Source organism: Thamnophis elegans, chromosome 1 (genome assembly GCF_009769535.1).
Source record: "Thamnophis elegans isolate rThaEle1 chromosome 1, rThaEle1.pri, whole genome shotgun sequence".
Taxonomy (NCBI): domain Eukaryota; kingdom Metazoa; phylum Chordata; class Lepidosauria; order Squamata; family Colubridae; genus Thamnophis; species Thamnophis elegans.
The window spans coordinates 99,597,850-99,615,881 of record NC_045541.1 but is presented as its reverse complement, the minus strand read 5'-3'; the positions used below and the strand labels follow the sequence as shown (position 1 = coordinate 99,615,881).

The window sequence follows — 18,032 nt, the reverse complement described above, 5'->3', positions numbered from 1 at the left end:
GGGGCGTGATTTCTGAGCCGAGGTGGCGCAGTGGTTAGAGTGCAGTACTGCAGCCACTTCAGCTGACTGTTAGCTGCAGTTCAGCAGTTCAAATCTCACTGGCTCAAGGTTGATTCAGCCTTCCATCCTTCCGAGGTGGGTGAAATGAGGACCCAGATTGTGGGGGCAATATGCTGACTCTGTAAACCGTTTAGAGAGGGCTGAAAGCCCTATGAAGCGGTATATAAGTCTAACTGCTATTTCTATTGCTATTTTGGTGTGCTGTCTGCAATCAACAGATGGGGCTTCACTTGTTTGTGTGGCCCAGTTTCTGGCATGCCTTAGCTCAATGCCAGTCCATGAATCAGGGGTTGGGGACCCCTGACTTAGAATATATTCTGGCCATTCCTTTTTTGAAGCATAAAGACTTGAGCTTGGAATCTGATGAAAGCATTACAAGTAGAAGAATGCTAAAGAGCAGTGATGGCTAACCTTTTTGGTGCAGAGTATTGATAATGCATGTGCCCACCTTGTGTGCCCCCAAACATATGCACATGCACCCCCCTCATGTGCACATGCCATGCCTGCTCTGCTCTGTGCATGCATGTGCAATCCCCTGTGTGTGATCTGCCCTGTGCATACACACCCTGCGCATGTGCCGCAGTGGCCCCAAAATCAGCTGGATAGCGGGAGGTGCACGACATGTATGGCAGAACTGAGCTGGCGCGATGGCTCGCATGCACGCAGAGAGGGCTCTGTGGGCCACTTGTGGCATGCTTACCATAGGTTCACCATCATGGCTACAGAGCAACTGTATCTACCAGTGTAAGTTTGAGAGATTATCTGCGGGGGGGGGGGGGGGAGAAGCCATGAAAACATCTAATTTCAAACTCTTTGTGAGACAAGTTTTCTTTAGTATGGTATATCATGAACCATGAACACTGGAAAACAAAGCATTTATTATTCCCACATTATCAATCTCTGCTTATGAATGTGACAAAAACAAATGGTGTTGCGGTAGGTCTCTTAGCATAAATATTATGGTCTGGGAAAGGATGTTCTAGGATGTTCTCTTTGATCTATTGCCATAATATAAGATTTCTTAGCTAGTCTACTGTAGTTCATAATCTTTCAAACCCATGTTTTTTGGAATGCTGTTCCTTCTACTTTATATGAACATTCCCTGGGTTCCATTTTTTTTTTGAAGACATCCTTCTGGGGCAGTGATTTTTGTGTATTTTATATATGCATGTTTTTATTACTAAGAAGAAATGATGGCAGGTGGACCAAGGCAGTCATAAAATGGACCCCACTTGATAAAAGGTATCTATGAAAGAGACCTAAAACAAGATGGATCGACGACATCAGCAAATATTGCTGGCCCTATTGGCAAAAGAAAGCTCAGGACCATATAAGTTGGAAACATGCAGAAGAGGCCTTCATCCTGCAGTGGATAGACAATGGTTAAAATGATAATGATGATTTTACTAAGATGGTTATAGCATGCCCTATCTTTTTTTGTTGCTTGTTCTTGCATACCACTTAAAGATTAACTTAATGAAAGCAGTCTAGAAATATTTGTCTAAAGGAAAAAATAGAAGTACTATAAATGCAGCAAGCCATAATATGATCAGCTGGGTTTTAGTTGAGCATCATGGTTCATGGGGTGACTTCATATGATACGAAGGAAGGCTTATTATAATGCAGAGTTAGACTTAGGATTCTACACATTTTGTATCACAGGTATTGTAACATTATTAAAGTTTATTTTTAAAGTCTATTTTCTGAGCAAAACACCCTAAAATTCAAACCATTAAACCTAAACATGTTGCATGACTAGATGAACATAAAATATTTTTAAAAAGTTCATTATGCAAACTCTCAAAATTTTAATAGAATCTAAATGTTTCCTTATTTTCAAATTGGTGATAATAATATATAAATGGCTATGAGCCTCTTTCACATCAGCTTTTAGAATAAACGCTTTCTATTTTGAAGAAAGAAAACAAATATTGGAAATCATGCACCTAATTGGAGTGGATGGCAGTAATGAAATAGGTGAAGGAGGAGTTTTATGTAAAGTCAGGTTATCTGGCACCCTTACAGAAAGATAAATGAAGAAGCATTACACTTAAAATGCAGCAACAGGAACTCAACTGTGAATGCCAGTTGGGAGAGTAAAATTGAGCAGAACCTCATCAACCAGATATAAAGTAGATCCCTTACAGCAAAACAATAAAGTAGTAAACTCTTAATAGTAATCACATCCCTAAATATATTTTCAGGAAGCAGAATGTACATTCATTATAATTCACAGGCATCAGAAATTCCAAGTTAAGCTGAGTCTCTGCTTATTCTCAAGATTAGTGAAATAACAAACACAGGTCTCAGCTGGAGCCCTTCAGCCCTCCTTAAAATACAAAACATTATCATCTCCATATTTGCAAGTAAAGGTATCTGCTTTCCACGTCTAAGTCCATGATGGCAAACCTGTGACACATATGCCACAGGTAACATGCAGAACCCTCTCTGTGGGTATCGTGCCAGCTCAGCTCCACTGCGCATGTGTGCATGCCTCCTACAGGTCAGCTGATTTTCAGGTCTCTGCTGTGCATGCACAGGGGGGAGGGCACATGTGGGAGACACATGTGCATGCAGGAAGGTGCTGGGGTAGTTGCACATGCATGCAGGGGGGCGGTCGGGCGCACGGGGAGTGCGCCGCCCTCCCCCCGTGGCCCATTTTTGGTCCCAGGCAGCTGCAAGGAAGCCTACTAGGCCCAAAATGGGGCATGAGGTGGGGGGGTCACCTGCACATATTCAGGGGTGCAGGTGCACAGGTGTGCACTGTCATGTGCATACGTGCGCTTTCAGCACGCAATGACAAAAAGGTTAGCCATCACTGCTCTAAGTTAACAAAAACAGGGAAGAAAGAGTATTGATGCTTTTGAATTTGGTGTTGGAGGAGACTCCTGGGGGTACCATGGACAGCCAAGAAGCAAACTGATGGATCATCAAACTGATCAGCCGAGAGTCCTCATTTGAGGCATAAATGATCAGGCTCAAATTATTCTACTTCTGATATATTATGCAAAGACCTAGCTCTCTGGAAAAGGCTCTAATGCAGGGAAAGGTGGAATGAAAAAGAAGATGACAACCAGCAGCAAAGTGGATGGACTCAGTAACAATGGCAAGGAACACATACCTTTGTTAATCTTGAAAGAACAGCTTAGATATAAGATCATTATGGAGAACTTGTATCTTTGTGGTCACTAGAAAATGACTTGATGGCACACATTCAATCAAAATCATAATTAACACAGAATATGGAAGACAATGTGTATCTAGTGGCATTACTATACACTTTCCTATTGGCATCTATCAGAGATATCTGGCTTTTACCTAATACACCATGGCCACAGCCTGTAGCATAATCTGTACTCACTAAGCCCCATAATAATTCTTGGAAAATAAAAATAGTAGGTGGCTGAAAGCCAGTCATGAGAAGTTGGGGGAGGGGGAATTCTGGAAACTTTCAATATTGTTGCCAAGGTCAAGAATCAGTCATGGTAAGGACACTGGAAAACCCCTTGATTCTAATAGGGCAGAGTAACAGAATCTTGAAAGTTCATTAGGGTCCTTTCTGTTCCATCTTACATTAGATAAAATTAAGGGTAGAGTTCTTTGGAGGTTCTTTCTCATATCTTCGTCTTTCCCAGGACTGCATGGTCTTTGCTGAAAGTCCTCTGTTAATGGTTTGCTCATTGTTTACCTGTTCCTAAATACAGATTTTTATGGAGTTGCAGTAGTTTCATTGATCCTGCTTAAAATCAATTAGATTTAAGTTCCAAATAAAATTTCACAATTATTACAAATTCAACATAATTCAATTAACAAGCTGCAGTTTGACATCTACTTCCCTTGAGATTTATTTGGACGTGTATGACATTGTCGTAAACTAGATCCAGTGCAATGTAAGTGATATAAAATAATTATTTCAACATGCTTGAGTCCTTGCATTATGAGTTTAATTGTGTTATACCTGAATTTGGTTTCTCAACTATACTGATTTGGACATAAGATTTTTTTTCTTTGTGACTTAAGGTTCTGGCTTCTGAAAGAATATCTTACTTTCAATTCAGTTTATTGCAATCATAGCCCAGTTACAGATGATAAGCAAATAAAGCTTAAGGGTTAAAATACATTTGTTAAACTTAACATCTATAAGAGAAGTCTAGGATGTAGCTTAAATTAAATTATAATGTAAACCCTAAAATTATATTAAATATGATAATGGTAAAGTAATAGTATCTAAAGCTATCAGTACTAATGAAGTAATACTATCTAAAATTTAAATGAATTATAGTTACAAAGAATGTATTGTGGAAAATTGATCTTCCACACTGTTGCACAAAACATAACCACATCCACTGTAATAAAGGGGAGTATTTTATTTGTTTTTGTAGTGGGAAAATATCAAATGGAGGTTGCATCTGCTTGCTTCATCTTTTGGATATGACCAGGATCAAATCCTTCTCCTCTCTTTGCATAATCCTATCAAGCCCAATTAGATCTTTTCTGCCCCTAGACCCGTGATGGCAAACACACAGAGCCATCTCTCTGGGCATGTGAATCATCGCCCCTTGCTCTTCTGGTTTCCGGCGCACCAGCAAGAGGGTCTTAATGCATGCGGGAACTCGGGAAACCAGAAGAGAAGCTATCTGGTGCGCATATGAGCACCAGGAAGATTATCTTTCAGTTTCCAGCCTGCATGCTACCTGGTCTTCCAGTTTCTGGCATGTGCACTGGAAACCAGAAGATCAGGTGGTCAGTGCACACACGTGCACCAAAACCCGGAAAAGTAGGTGGCTGCTCTTCCAGTTTCTGGCACGCACATGCACATTGGCCAGCTGGTTTTCACGTGTGCATACATGCCAGAAACCGGAAGACCACGTGGCTGGTGTGCATGTGCATACTGGAAACCATAAGATCATCCAGGTGGCTGCTCTTCTGAGTTCTGGCACATATGCGTGCACTCCTGTTTCAGCACTCAGTGCCGAAAAGATTTGCCAACACTGCCCTAGAACAAGGGTCAGCAAACTGTGGCTCTGGAGCCGCATGTGGCTCTTTCCTCCCTCTGCTGTGGCTCCGTCACCGGTCGGCGCCACAATTTTGAGAGGAGCTTCCGGTAAAGGGAGGGGGGAGAAGCACAGTGCACCAGGAGAAGTCTCTATGGCAATGGGAGGGTTTTCCAGTTGTCTCCACAATGGATAGGGCTTTCGGTTATGACAGGTAGAGGAACAAGTACGCCGTGCTAGGAGGAGACTTTATGGTGGGGGAACTGAACTTCTGGTCAGTTCCAGAATTGAACAGGGGGCTTCCGGTTAGAACCTTTGTGGCTCCCAGTGTTTTTTTTGTGGGAAACGGGTCCAAATGGCTCTTTGAGTGTTTAAGTTTGCCGACCCGTGCCCTAGACAAAGTCCCCTGCAGTTCCATCTAAACCAAAGAATAGAAATCTTACTCAATTGCTCAGAGTGCAGCTCAAAGACAGCCCTAATAAAAGAATTGCAACATGGTAAGATGTGAAAACTCAACCTTACATCCTTAATAAAGGATACCCCAAAATCCATCTTCTTCACAATGGATGTCTCCTGCTCTGCTGCCATCCTGAAAGGACAATTTTGCCTAAGGTCCAGCTTCCCTAAGTTTCAACAAATGAAATTCCTAGATTTTCCCATTTTCTGGCCCTCAACTTCCATAACAATCTTTGTTTTCCAATTGTTCAGGGCTCCTCTTTCCTCTACAAATCCCACACATCATGGGCACAAACTGTTTTAACTCCTTCCCTCAGGATGCTGCTATAGGACACTGAATGCCAGAACAACTGGACACAGAGGCAGTTTTTCCCCCTAGTGCCATTACTCTGCTGAACATTTAATTCCTACACTATTATCTTTTGTCTAAGGATATTACCTATGCAGTATGACTGTAGTACTATTAACCTTCTCATCTTTTCTACTACCTTCTCTTATTGGTATCTTATGATTATACTACTTTGTTGTTTAGCTTAGAGCTTATGTACATGAGACAAATCCCTTGTGTGTCCAATCAATGAAGTATTCTATTCTAGTCTATTCTTGTAAAGTTGGTGCCCTAATTGTTGAATCAATAGTTGGTTGTTTCTCCTCAGTGATGTTGTTCTAAATTTTCCACAATTTTCTTACTTTATTTCTTATCTATAAAATCAAATCAACCTTTATTACAGTCAAATACCAACATAAAGAAGTGAGGATAGAAGAAATTTAAAAACATAAAAAAATACAAAAATAACATTATATAAATCTAAAAGAAGGGGTAAAAACAATAGATAAAATAGATAAAAAACACAGCCAACTAAGTCTTCTTAATGGCATAATAAATCTTATACAAAACACTATAGTAATGATCTAAATACTCATTAAAACTGATTTGTGGCACAGGTCATCTTCTGACATATTTTAAGTGCTGCAGACCCTGGCAATACTGAATGTTGTAGCAGAGTTGGTATCTGAGAGCAGCATGGAGGCGCAGAATTGTACTTTAAGCCCTAGATAGTTATGCAATAATGGTAAAATGAGACCAATAAAAATGTCTCTGTAGTATAGGCACAGGAGAAATACATCTTAGGTTGCAGTGATTCATATATGTAGGGTATTATTTCAGAAACAGATTAGGAACTTGTGTCTCTGCTCCTTGTTAGTTATGTTGTGGCGTTCCATAAACATCTTTACTCTGGTTGCTGTTTAACATCCATATGAAAAATGATTGTGTAGCCTTAAGATTTTGAACAACATAATCAACATACAGCTCACTACAACACACAACTCTATTTTATTTGAGTCAAATAAGTACAAATAAGATTGGTGCTTGAATACAACTGTGGGGTGGATGATGGACAACAGAGGCATTTTCAGATAATTACTGGTCACCTGATGGCATGAGATAAATGTTACTGTACTATATGTGTGTGTGTGCCCATGTATGCATGTTTTTAAAATAATATTTGAATAAATTGCACCCACACACTCAAATTAATACATACCAATCACACTATTTCCTTTCGGGGCAAACAGAGAAAAAGCATAAGAAAGAATAAACCAAAGAAATTAAAAGGATAAGATAAAAAGAAAGGGAAACATCAACACTACTCATCCTAACTCTTCATATACTCTTTTATCATTGAAAACCCATTCTCCTACCACATCACTTCATAAATGTTTTTTTGTTGTTGAAAGTTCTCTTTTGTCTTTTTTTTTTGAATCTCATAAATTCCTTCCAATCACACATTTCAATGTCTTCTGTATTTCAACCCATTCATTCTTCCTTCACAATTTTCCTTTCTATACTGTGTATGCAGATAGCTATCTGTATGAGCGAACTATCTCCATGTACTTCTTTGGCATTGATCACCTACTTTTTGAGCAAACCCGCTTTCATTCTTCCCTTAACTTTTCTTGTTCCATCACACACACACTTCTGAGAGGTATTCTATTCCCACTGCATTCAATTTACTTTCATCTTCGTCTTGGCATAACCAATTCTCACTCACAAAGTAGACCAAAACCCATTCTTTTACATACAGACATTTTAGCTTCTTTCAACTCCTTGCAACAGATCACATACAAACTATTGTTTGTATGTATTAATATTTCTGCATCTATTTTCCTGTCCTTAGTAAACATTCTACCAAAATTCATACATTTGTCTGCATATTTATTTAGCTTTTGGGCAAATCAAGACATCTTAACTGAGCAGCTCTGGTGAAAATCCACTCTGTCTTGTAAATAGCCTTTTGAAGAGTTTGAAAATTACTGGCAGAGTTCATTCATTTGTTCATTCATTCATTCATTTTCTATAGAGGCTCACCTCAACCAAATGACTCTGTGTGACTAATAGTTCTAAAATTATAAAAACAATAACATTTAAAACAATAATATAGACAAAAATGAATATATGCAGCAGTTGATAGTTTACCAATTAACAGTAAACCCAAGAAATGGGATCCTTAACTCACTTAAGGCCCCTTATCAACCGCCATGTAGCAAACTACAGACTTTGTATCAGTCTCTGGAAGAGACCCTGATTTCCAATTAATATATAAAGTTAATGATATACATGTCTGCCAACTTCAAGGACAAAAGTAGGGGTCTAATTAAATTAAAGTAGTTATTAATCTTTTGTCAGTACTGATTAATGGTTAACATGAAGTACTTAATCATTTCAATAAGTGCTGGAAATACGGTAGCTATCTGCACACCCAGTATAGATTCAGAATAAAGACAATAAAGCTATAGACTTATCCTGGAAGTTCTAATTCAGGGCAGAACTGGATAATTTGTAATCTTGGAAAATATCTCATTACAAAAAAAGTTAGAGGAAATGAATGTAATATCATTTTAAATTCATACCTTTTTCATCATATTCCAAAGGAACATTTCACTATTAACAGTTATCATAAAAACCTATACCATAGGCATGGCTCTGAAAATAGCTAGATGTAAGATCCTTTTTCTGAATCTGGATTCAAGGAAGAAGTTGGAGCTGCTATATTGTGTGCTAGTAACAACCATTCATAGATCAGCAGATCTTGCCTTTATCACCTCTTAACAGCACTACTCCAACCCAGCTCTTTTTATAACATTATGTCTATTCATTAAGTGAGGCAGCCAAGGGATTGCCACACTTGCACCTATTCCTGCTGTCACCAATGTAGTCCCTTCAGGGACTGTATTGGGGAAACAGAGCAGGCCACTCTACCTTTCAGCTTCCTAGGAGACCACGTGGCTCTGTCACAGAAGTGTGTACCATATTGGGAGCAATCTGAATGAATTGAGGGCGCTCCAAAATTGTGCCTGCATCCAGGTTGGAGTTATGTAGTGTCCACTGTGTAAAAAGGTTGCATGGCAGAACAGCTGCTTACAGGAGATCCATAATACCGTATTTTTCAGAGTATAAGATGCACCTTTTTCCCTCAAAAAAGAGGCTGAAAATCTGGTTGCATCTTATACACTAAATTCACCATTTTTTTGCCTCCTGAAATGTTCACCAAAATGTCAATGCATAGCTTATAGGAGGCTTTCAGAGAGCTCCTGTGGCTGGGTGTGTGTGTGTGGAGAAATGAGCAAAAAATGGGCTGTTTTTTTGCTCAATTTCCCCCCCCCCGCCCTCAGAAGCACTTATAAGCTTCCTAATGCCCTTTTTTGACAAAAAAAAGGCTGTTTTTTGCTCGTTTTTTGCCCCCCATCCCCAAGGAGCACTCTACAAGCCTCCTAAGGGTTATTCGTGCCCTTTTTTGAAAAAAAAAACTGGGCCCATTTTTGTGAAAAACGGGCAGTTTTAGGGAGGTTTGCAGAGTGCAAAAAGTTTTTTTTTAAAATTTGCCTCTTCAAAACCTTGGTACGTCTTATACTCCGGTGCATCTTATACTCTGAAAAATATGCTAAGTGGCTGATTGGTGATGGAGTGTGTGTAGAGATGGGTATGGAAGTCAACAGGATAGGAAGCAGTCCCAAGGTCTGCAGAGACCCACTGGGTTGGATTGGGGAGGGGGGGATAGGAACTAGTCCTGCCAATCAGTCATAAAAGCAGGAGAATTGCCAAGGGCCCAAATTTTGACTACAGGAATGCTGCTGTGGCCATAACTTGGGCAGGAGATTTAAGTTGCTTCATTCAGGGCCATCATAATTTTGCTTACCCTGCACTTACGAGTATAAGCTAGGACAGTGGTTCCCAAACTTGGCAACTTTAAGACTTGTGGACTTCAATTCCCAGAATTCTGGGAGTTGAAGTCCACAAGTCTTAAAGTTGCCAAGTTTGGGAACCACTGCGCTAGGAAGAAGATGATTCAGCACCATCATAATTTTGAAAGGTTATTGAATGAACAGTCGTAAATTGAGGATATTCTATATAAATTTTTCAGCCAATTTTTTTGTGATCCAAATATTTCGCATCTTTTTTTCCTAATATGCATTTTAGGAAAAACATATCAGTAACAAATCTTGTAAGAAAATCACGTTTCATTTTAATGTTTTAAATAAAGATTTTGTTTGAAGAATATTTCCTCAATTTAAATTCCATGTTAAACATTTATAAAGCAGTTATACCAATATTTGTGGTACAATATCTGGGTATCATCTTCAGTGTCTGTTGTAACATCTGTCATTATCATTTCCATTTCTTTAAATTTTCTCAAAAACATCCCTTATTTTTTGCGCGGAGTTCAATCTGAATCTCTGCTGTTTACAACTAAAAATTATCCTTCCCATTTGTCCCAACTAATGGGACAAATTAAGTTTGCCTTTAATATATGTACACACATACACACACACACACAACACACACACTCTTACAGAGTATTCTAATTGGAATCTCTTTAAGTACAATTCCATCTGTGTTATCAAACTTCAACTTAGTATTGAAATGCTGCTACAAAAATTGATCTCTAGTCTTCTTCCTGGCAAACTGCACAAAGACATCCCTTGGAACATTTCCTAATTTTGCAAATCTTGTATTAATCCTATAAATCTTACTGATCTCTGATCTCATTGTCATCTTCCTCCCAATCCAGAAAACCAGACAAAGGTTTAACAATCTTTTATCTGATATTCTCTCCATGTTCTTCTGGAATTGCTTTAAATCTTAAAGAAATTTCATTTTCTCTCAGTTGCAGTAATGCCCAGTTGGCAATTATGTCTCTATCTCTCTATTTATAACCTTTTCTTACCTTCCAAAACTTCAATATTGTTATTAATTCATTTTAGATCTTCAGCCAATTGTTCTACAGATTCTTCATTCTTTTATATCCCTTTTTATTTCTGCAAATGCTACCATTTCTTGTTAAAACATCCAAATTATTGGCAGCCATTACAGTAATCTTGCCAAATTCCTCAACATTTTTGCAATCTAGTAAAATGAACTTATCTGCAAGTTGTTCAACTGAACCTCTTCTTTCTTCTTCTAATTTTGCTACTTTTTTTATAGTGGCCACTATGAAAAAGTAAAAGTATGTTAATTTCTAGGGTGAAAGTAAAAGGGAAGTTCCTCCTTTTTGTTCTATTATGCTTTTCTCTATCTTTAACACTTTAGTCCCAATTAACTCTCTATAGTTACAGGCTCACATTTACCCTTATCTTCTTGTTCTGTAAAATTCACCAATTATTTTTTTCCCCTTACTAATAAACGTTCAGCATTCGAAAGTCTATTCAGTTTGTCTAATTAATTTTACAGTTTTCAAAGGTGGTTCCATATATATAAAATAAATCTGTTTTCCAAAATTACTATGCCCTTTAACCATTTAAAGGGCATAGTAATTTCTTGGTATCATAGGGTTCTTATACTTTTTGTTTCTAAATTAAAAATTTTAAGATAGTATCTTTTTCTCTTGTTAATTCCATAAAGTGTTTTTATTCTTACCTCCTATTTGGAATATCTCTCAATATTGTGGTGTTTAAGAAAGTGAAAGGGTGTGAAGTACCCGTGGTTCGCCCATGAGGCCAATGTTGAGAAAAGACACGGACACGAGCTTTCTCGGGATGAGGCGACCCAGATTGGGGTTTTGGGAGCCCCTTTTATTGAGATAGGACAAAGGCAGGAGGAGCAATCAGCATGTGATTTAAGACAGCCTGTCAAACTACAATTGCTAATCTACTGCTCAGGGAAGTTCTGTCTATATATGGTCAAATCCTGGGCATCGTTAGGTAAGGCACATCTAGAGGGTATTGTTGTTTTTTTGCCAATCATATGTCCATAAATGCTGCACAGCAGTCCTGGGTGCATTGACATTCCCTTGTCTCTAAAACCACTCAACTTATGATCTCGCACAAGAAACTTAATTCCTGTCATCGCCTCACAAGGAGCAGCTATCCACAGTCTAAGTGCCTTGGTCTCTTCTTCCTCTGGAGGAATCTGTCTCCTGGCTGCCTATTTCAATGTGGTTCTGTCCCAATTCTATTCACAAGGATAACTTACCTTCCAAAGATCCTTACCAGGAAGCCCTTATAGAAATCTTTTAATAAAGGTTATGAAAAATTCAGAGCTTTTCTAGCAGCTGTCCAATTAATGGGAATATTAATTATTGGGTCTTTTTGCACACAGCCTTAAAATAATGGTAGGCAACACGGTGCCCTCCTAATACTTTAGATGTCAGTGCACATGAACTCCAGCCAGCATTGGCAAAGGAAATGATGAATTATGGTTCAAAACTATCTACCCATACTCTAAACCCAAGTTCACATGTGGTTTTTTTTATAAAAAATCCATCATTCTGTCCTTACAGGGCATCCACGAGAAGAAAAGTGTGAGCTTTACTTCTATTTTCAATCCAATTTACTAGTTACATACGTCTCAATGTATTGAATTTGTTTTGATTTCAGGCCATATGTCCAAAATGTTGAATTCTCCTGAGTACAATGCTGTACTGCTGAATTTTCAGGTAGGTTAATGTCTGCTATGGGAGAAAACAACATGTTAGAGCTGCTGTTACAGTGTATTGTGGCAACATCTACTGAAGTAATGGTACTTTTTGGTACCAAAATGGTAGTTTACAATAAAACATGGTTGCAAGCTGGCTACCTTCTCTTTTTCAACAGTAGAAAAAATTCAATTCAATTCAATTCAATTTATTAGATTTATAGGCCGCCCAATCCCGGAGGACTGTTGAATTTTTCAACAGCAAAAAAAAAAAAGAATTTTGAGAAGTTTTGAGAAGAATGAAATTCAACACATTTCCCATTTCTGCCCATGAAACACAATTAGGCCTTTAACTTGCTTTGAATTATTATTCAAGACTAGAAATCACAAATACTGACAAAGCAAATACAGTAATGCAGGTTCCTTAGAAACATGATAACATTTGTTAATGCTTCTCTGGCCTGCCCCCAAACAGTATCTCACACCTACTCTCAAATTTCTCTAGGAAACAGGAGGATCAACATAAACTAGGGCTAGAAATAACATTAATGTTTGTCTCACAGGGTAACATGCCTATGACTCTGAAGGATTATGACAGAGCAGGAAAGTAGTCATCTCATTTATCCTTTCAGTGAAACCACAAACTCATGAAAGAGAATTACTGTGACTCAGAGGGACAGAATAACTATATTCCAGAACAGTTTTCTGGCTCTTTAATACATCTAAGTGGTTTACAAAAATTCCACTGAAATGTAATGTTTTTCATGTCTCTATGGCAGGGCCAAAGCTATAGCTCAGCACCTACTAAATGAACCTTCCCAAACCTGGTGTCCTACAAAAGAGGACACCATGACTGCTGGCTGGGAATTATGGGAGTGCAAGGGTACCAGATTCAGAATCTGCGCCATATGCTATCTTACATTTCAGAACAGAACATTGCCAATACTGACTGCTAGAAACAAATTAGTGGCCAATAAGTCTAATAATAAGTAAATAAAGCAACAGGGAACCTGTAGTCTTCCAGTTGTTGATAGACTCCCAGCTACCTACCATTACCAGCTAGCACAGGGTGTTAAACTCAAGGCCTGGGGGCCAGATCGGACACGCTAGGTGCTTAGATCTGGCCCGCAGGGCCACTCTGGAAACAGCAAAGCACTGGCCCACAGTTCCTCTGCCAGCAAAAATGGAGCTGCATGCAGCCCTCCCAAGCTCCATTTTCTCTGGCAGAGGGTTGCAGGAGCTCGGGAGCCTGTTTTCTCTGGCAAAGTGCTCAGGCCACCACAGGTACCCCTGACATGAGTTACATCGAGCTGGCCACGCCTAGCCTGGTCATGCCCACTCTGCCCCCCCCCCAAGGTCAAACACAAACCTGATGCAGCCCTCAATGAAATCAAGTTTAACGCCCATGAGCTAGCATAATTAATTGCCATATTTCCTATAGTCCAACAAATTTTGGAAGGTCATTATTTCTCTGTTTTCAGATACCAGGCTATAAGTGATCATTCTGAAAAGAAATACTAAAAATCTGAAATTAACTCTATGTCTTGCGCAGATAAAAATGAGAAAAACATGTGCTCATTTCAGGATTTTGTGTTGATTCTTCAATGAACAAAAATTACCTTTCTTCATTCTTACAGATTATGCAGCTATTGGATGATTTACAAGGTTAGAATAACAGCAAACATTCCAATTCTCAATTTGAGGCCAAAATAAAAAATAAAAACAGAATGGGCCTTTCAACGAAATGCATTTCCACCTCCCACTTTTAGCTAATCATATATTCTCTGTAGCCTTTTCAAAATAGTATATATAAGAAAAGGCATCACAAAAACCTTTCTCCTGCCCCTTTTGCAATTAGAGAACTTTTTTTCTATGATAAAGAACCATAAGTCATATAGATGGAGGAGTCAGTAAGTATCAATAATAAAGATTGGAACAGAATAAGATATTCATAGTATCAGAGCAAGGGTCAAACCTACCTCTGGATCTAATATATACATAGCCCATATTTCTGAATATTCACAGAAAGCAATTAAGTTGTTTTCTGTTGTTTAAAATAAATCTGATATCTACAGATCTTTCAGTAATGGTCTTCATGTCATGGTCCTTGGCTAATACTCAATGCTACATAACTATTCTACAGAACTAAATCTAGATCTTTTAAAATGTACATATTCTATTAGCTAGGGAAAAACACATCTCTTCTCCTTTGGAGTATATCCTACATGTTTAACGCAGAATAATATAATTCTATGTCGTCCAGGTTGAACAAATGAAAATACAAATGTCAAATATTAGTTTATTTGTTCATTTGATGTTCTACAGATCAGCTGATGCATATAACAAGTTCCCTGTAAATACCCTATGAATAATAATCTGTTTTATAATATCCACTGCCCCAAATATTAATAACTAATGCCCTAAGTTCTAGCTGACTTGTCTTTTTCAACAAAACCTCCACCCCTTGTGCTAAATTTTGATAAGGGCCTTTTTCACACTGATAATCTGAGTTATATCTACTGTCCCAAAAAGTGGCAAGTGATCAAACCACAGCTGATTCGTATCAGGCTAATTTTCTTAAGTGCCCCTTGTCTACACTTTCTTCTCCTCTAGCCTGAGAGATTGGATGAGCATACAGCGATACTTTTAGATATGGGCTGAACTCCAATGTAATATTTGGCTGCTTTAATAAACAGCTTCAGGATACTGGTGGCACTTCATTTTAAAGAAGGAAGTGAAGAAAAGGGTTCCCCATTCTATTCTTAGAATCAAACAGCCAGATTTGGCCTCTTGATTACAAAGCAAGGAATTTATAAATGGTGCCATTCTAAATTTACATTTCATTTGTATACAGTTCAGCTGGCCAGTTGTATTTCTGCATATTCCAACTTAACCACTGAGTTTTGAAACAACCCTGGAAAGAAACTAGAACTGCACAATGATTATTACCTGTTGTGAAGCTCTGAAAAGCATAGAGAGAGCAAATGTATATTAAAATGTGAAAATGTCATCTTTGTCAATTACTTATGGGAATATGGAATCACTTCTAAGATTCAATTTTCTTCTACTTTTACAAGTTCAATATCTTTTCAATAGCCTCTCATCTTGGCTTCACTAGAAGTATTTTGAATGAAATTCACGATGATCTCACTACTTTTACTTCTTTAACAAATAACCATCACAGAGTTCGTACCTATGTACAGTCTTTCTTTACACACACACCCAGCTCAGTCCCTATTATCAGTAGCTCCACGTTCATTTTATACAGTTATAAACGAAGTTGGAGCACAATGCCCTGAATATTGAGCGCTCCAAATAATGAATATGTAGTCATTAGTACATGCATATGCAACCATGCTAAATAATCAGCAGTAATATAGTTAATGCCATTCATATATGACAGCTGTTATTTGCATGGTGACGTTTCAAAATCAATATATGAATAAAATCCATACGCGAATGGACAGAAATACGTCTGAAAACATTCCTTTTGTGGGTCATAGACGCAACAGAAACAATCGCCCAGAGAATCGTCCTAAGAATAAGCTGAGCATCTAATGCTTGTCCGATATTAAAACCCCAATTTCATTTTTTTTAAAGAACGCTGCCGCGTTCCTCCTTCCTTTTCAGCAAAATTGGCACGACTCCAACGCAGTGCCCCCCTATTCCATTTATGAGGAAGGTCCAGATGTTTTCGGTGGGAGAGTTTTCGATCACTTGCATCCCGGGACAGAATAACTAAAGCTAAAAGAGAGACTTTACGGTCCCTGCTGCTTCTGCTGCTGCTGCCGCCCCTGAAGCCCAATCTCTGCATTTCCTCCCCAAAGGAAACGAGTAACACTTACATGACGCGCGGGCCATTCTGTGGAGGTGAATCCCATCCCCATCCATCTCGAGGCGGCTGAATTGAAAACTTGGAGTAGAGAAAGAGACGCGTCCTGGGTTATTATTATTATTATTTTCTTCCTCCTCAGTTTGGCTCTCTTCTCTCCCGCCGGGCGCGTTTCATTCAAGACAGCTCACAACCGCATGGCAGGCAGCAAGCATAACTTGCCAGAAGCAGTTTAATAGTTCACGCTCGGGAATCCATTACCCCGAGGCAGCCTTACATAGGGATTGAAGGGAGTGGGGGGGAGAGGGGCGTAGCGGGAAAACGGGGCGCTTCGAAATCCTGCAAGGCGAAATTCCACTGCTTTACCCCGGACGCGGGCGCTCGCACAAGGCGCCTACGAGTATAAACCTTTATTGCCTGGGAGCCGCAGGTTTGAAACTGAGACGGGTCCCAAGCTAGGAGGAACTCCTTGGCTTAGAGAGGAGGAGGGGGGGGGGTGACTTTAAAATAGCCACGCCGCTACTGCGATCGCGGAGACTGGGAAAGGAGCCAGCCCTCCACGTGATTTCTGCCGGCTAGGAAGAAGAGCGGCGACGAAACTGGGCGACCTTCTACTCGGAGATGGGAGCCGGAGCTGGAACTGGAGCTGTTAGAGCTTCAGTCGGTGCGGCTGGACTGCTGCCTTCCTCCTCCTCATGGTTGTAAGCCATGCCCTTCTAGGACGGCCGCCAATGCAAACGTTGCGAACTCTTGGCTTAAAGGAGGGCGGGAAAAGAGGGGTGGAGGCGGAGAGCTGCCGCCCGTTTTGCTGGTACGGTCTCGCGGAAAAAGAAAAAAAAATCCAGCCCAGGGGGGCTCTTTAAGCACGCCTGTCTCACTAAGGCTCAGAGGACTCGGAGAAAAACGCTTTTGGGTAAAATTTGCTTAGTTTCGGCCGAGACGCTTGTCTCCCTCGAAGTGCAGACTGGGACCTTACGTTAATCTTGGCTGTCTCGAAGTGCAGACCCCGGACCTTATGTTTTGAGTGGCCCAGAGACCGGGGAACCCGACTCAGCCTTTTCTTTCTATGCCAAAATCCCGATTTGCGGGCCTGTTTTTAAGTGTGCCCAAAGAAATCTCTTCCCGCATTCTCTGCAGATAGTGTTGGGAAACTCTATAAAGGCAAATGCCTTATTGATTGCACGCTTCAGTTAGATACACTCTAATCATCTAGGGACGACAGAGTATGAAGTGGCTGGATGGAGTAACTGAAGCAGTAAGCGTGAGCCAGTGGTGGGATTCAAATTTTTTTACTACCGGTTCTGTGAGCTGTGGCTTGGTGGGTGTGGCATGGCTTGGTGGGCGTGACAGGAGAAGGATACTGTAAAATCCCCATTTCCTCCTGATCAATTGGTACTCTGAAGGTAGAGAATAGATGGGGAGAACTACTCAAAATTTCCACTACTGGTTCTCCAGAACTAGTCAAAACCTGCTGAATACCACCTCTGGTGTGAGCTTAAATGGACTCCAGAGGATGGTAGAGGACAGAAAGGCCTGAAGGAACATTGTCTATGGGGTCGCGATGGGTCAGACATGACTTAGCAACTAACAACAATTATCTGGGGGATATCGATTAAAAAAAAAACATATTGAATCCTTGCTATTTTTTTCATAACACTATAGTTTAGACTTACAGTCTCATAATTATCTTCCATTTGTTGTGCCTTTAGTTCTTTCCTGTTTCTTTCACCCCTTTTGTTAAATGTTCTATGCCTCTGCTTTCCTATACCAACCTTGC

At 39.6% G+C, this 18,032-nt stretch overlaps 1 protein-coding gene across 2 annotated transcripts in view; it reads right to left on the bottom strand.

The window, feature by feature from the left end:
* The window catches only part of ANO1 (anoctamin 1), a 115,441-nt gene extending 98,510 nt beyond the window's left edge, over positions 1–16,931 (bottom strand). For both annotated transcript variants that reach the window (XM_032225385.1, XM_032225376.1), the window contains exon 1: positions 16,269–16,931. In XM_032225385.1, coding sequence (XP_032081276.1) covers positions 16,269–16,314 — 46 coding nt within the window. In that variant the 5' untranslated portion in view covers positions 16,315–16,931. The remainder of the gene's footprint in view (positions 1–16,268) is intronic.
* Positions 16,932–18,032: the final 1,101 nt, after the last annotated feature.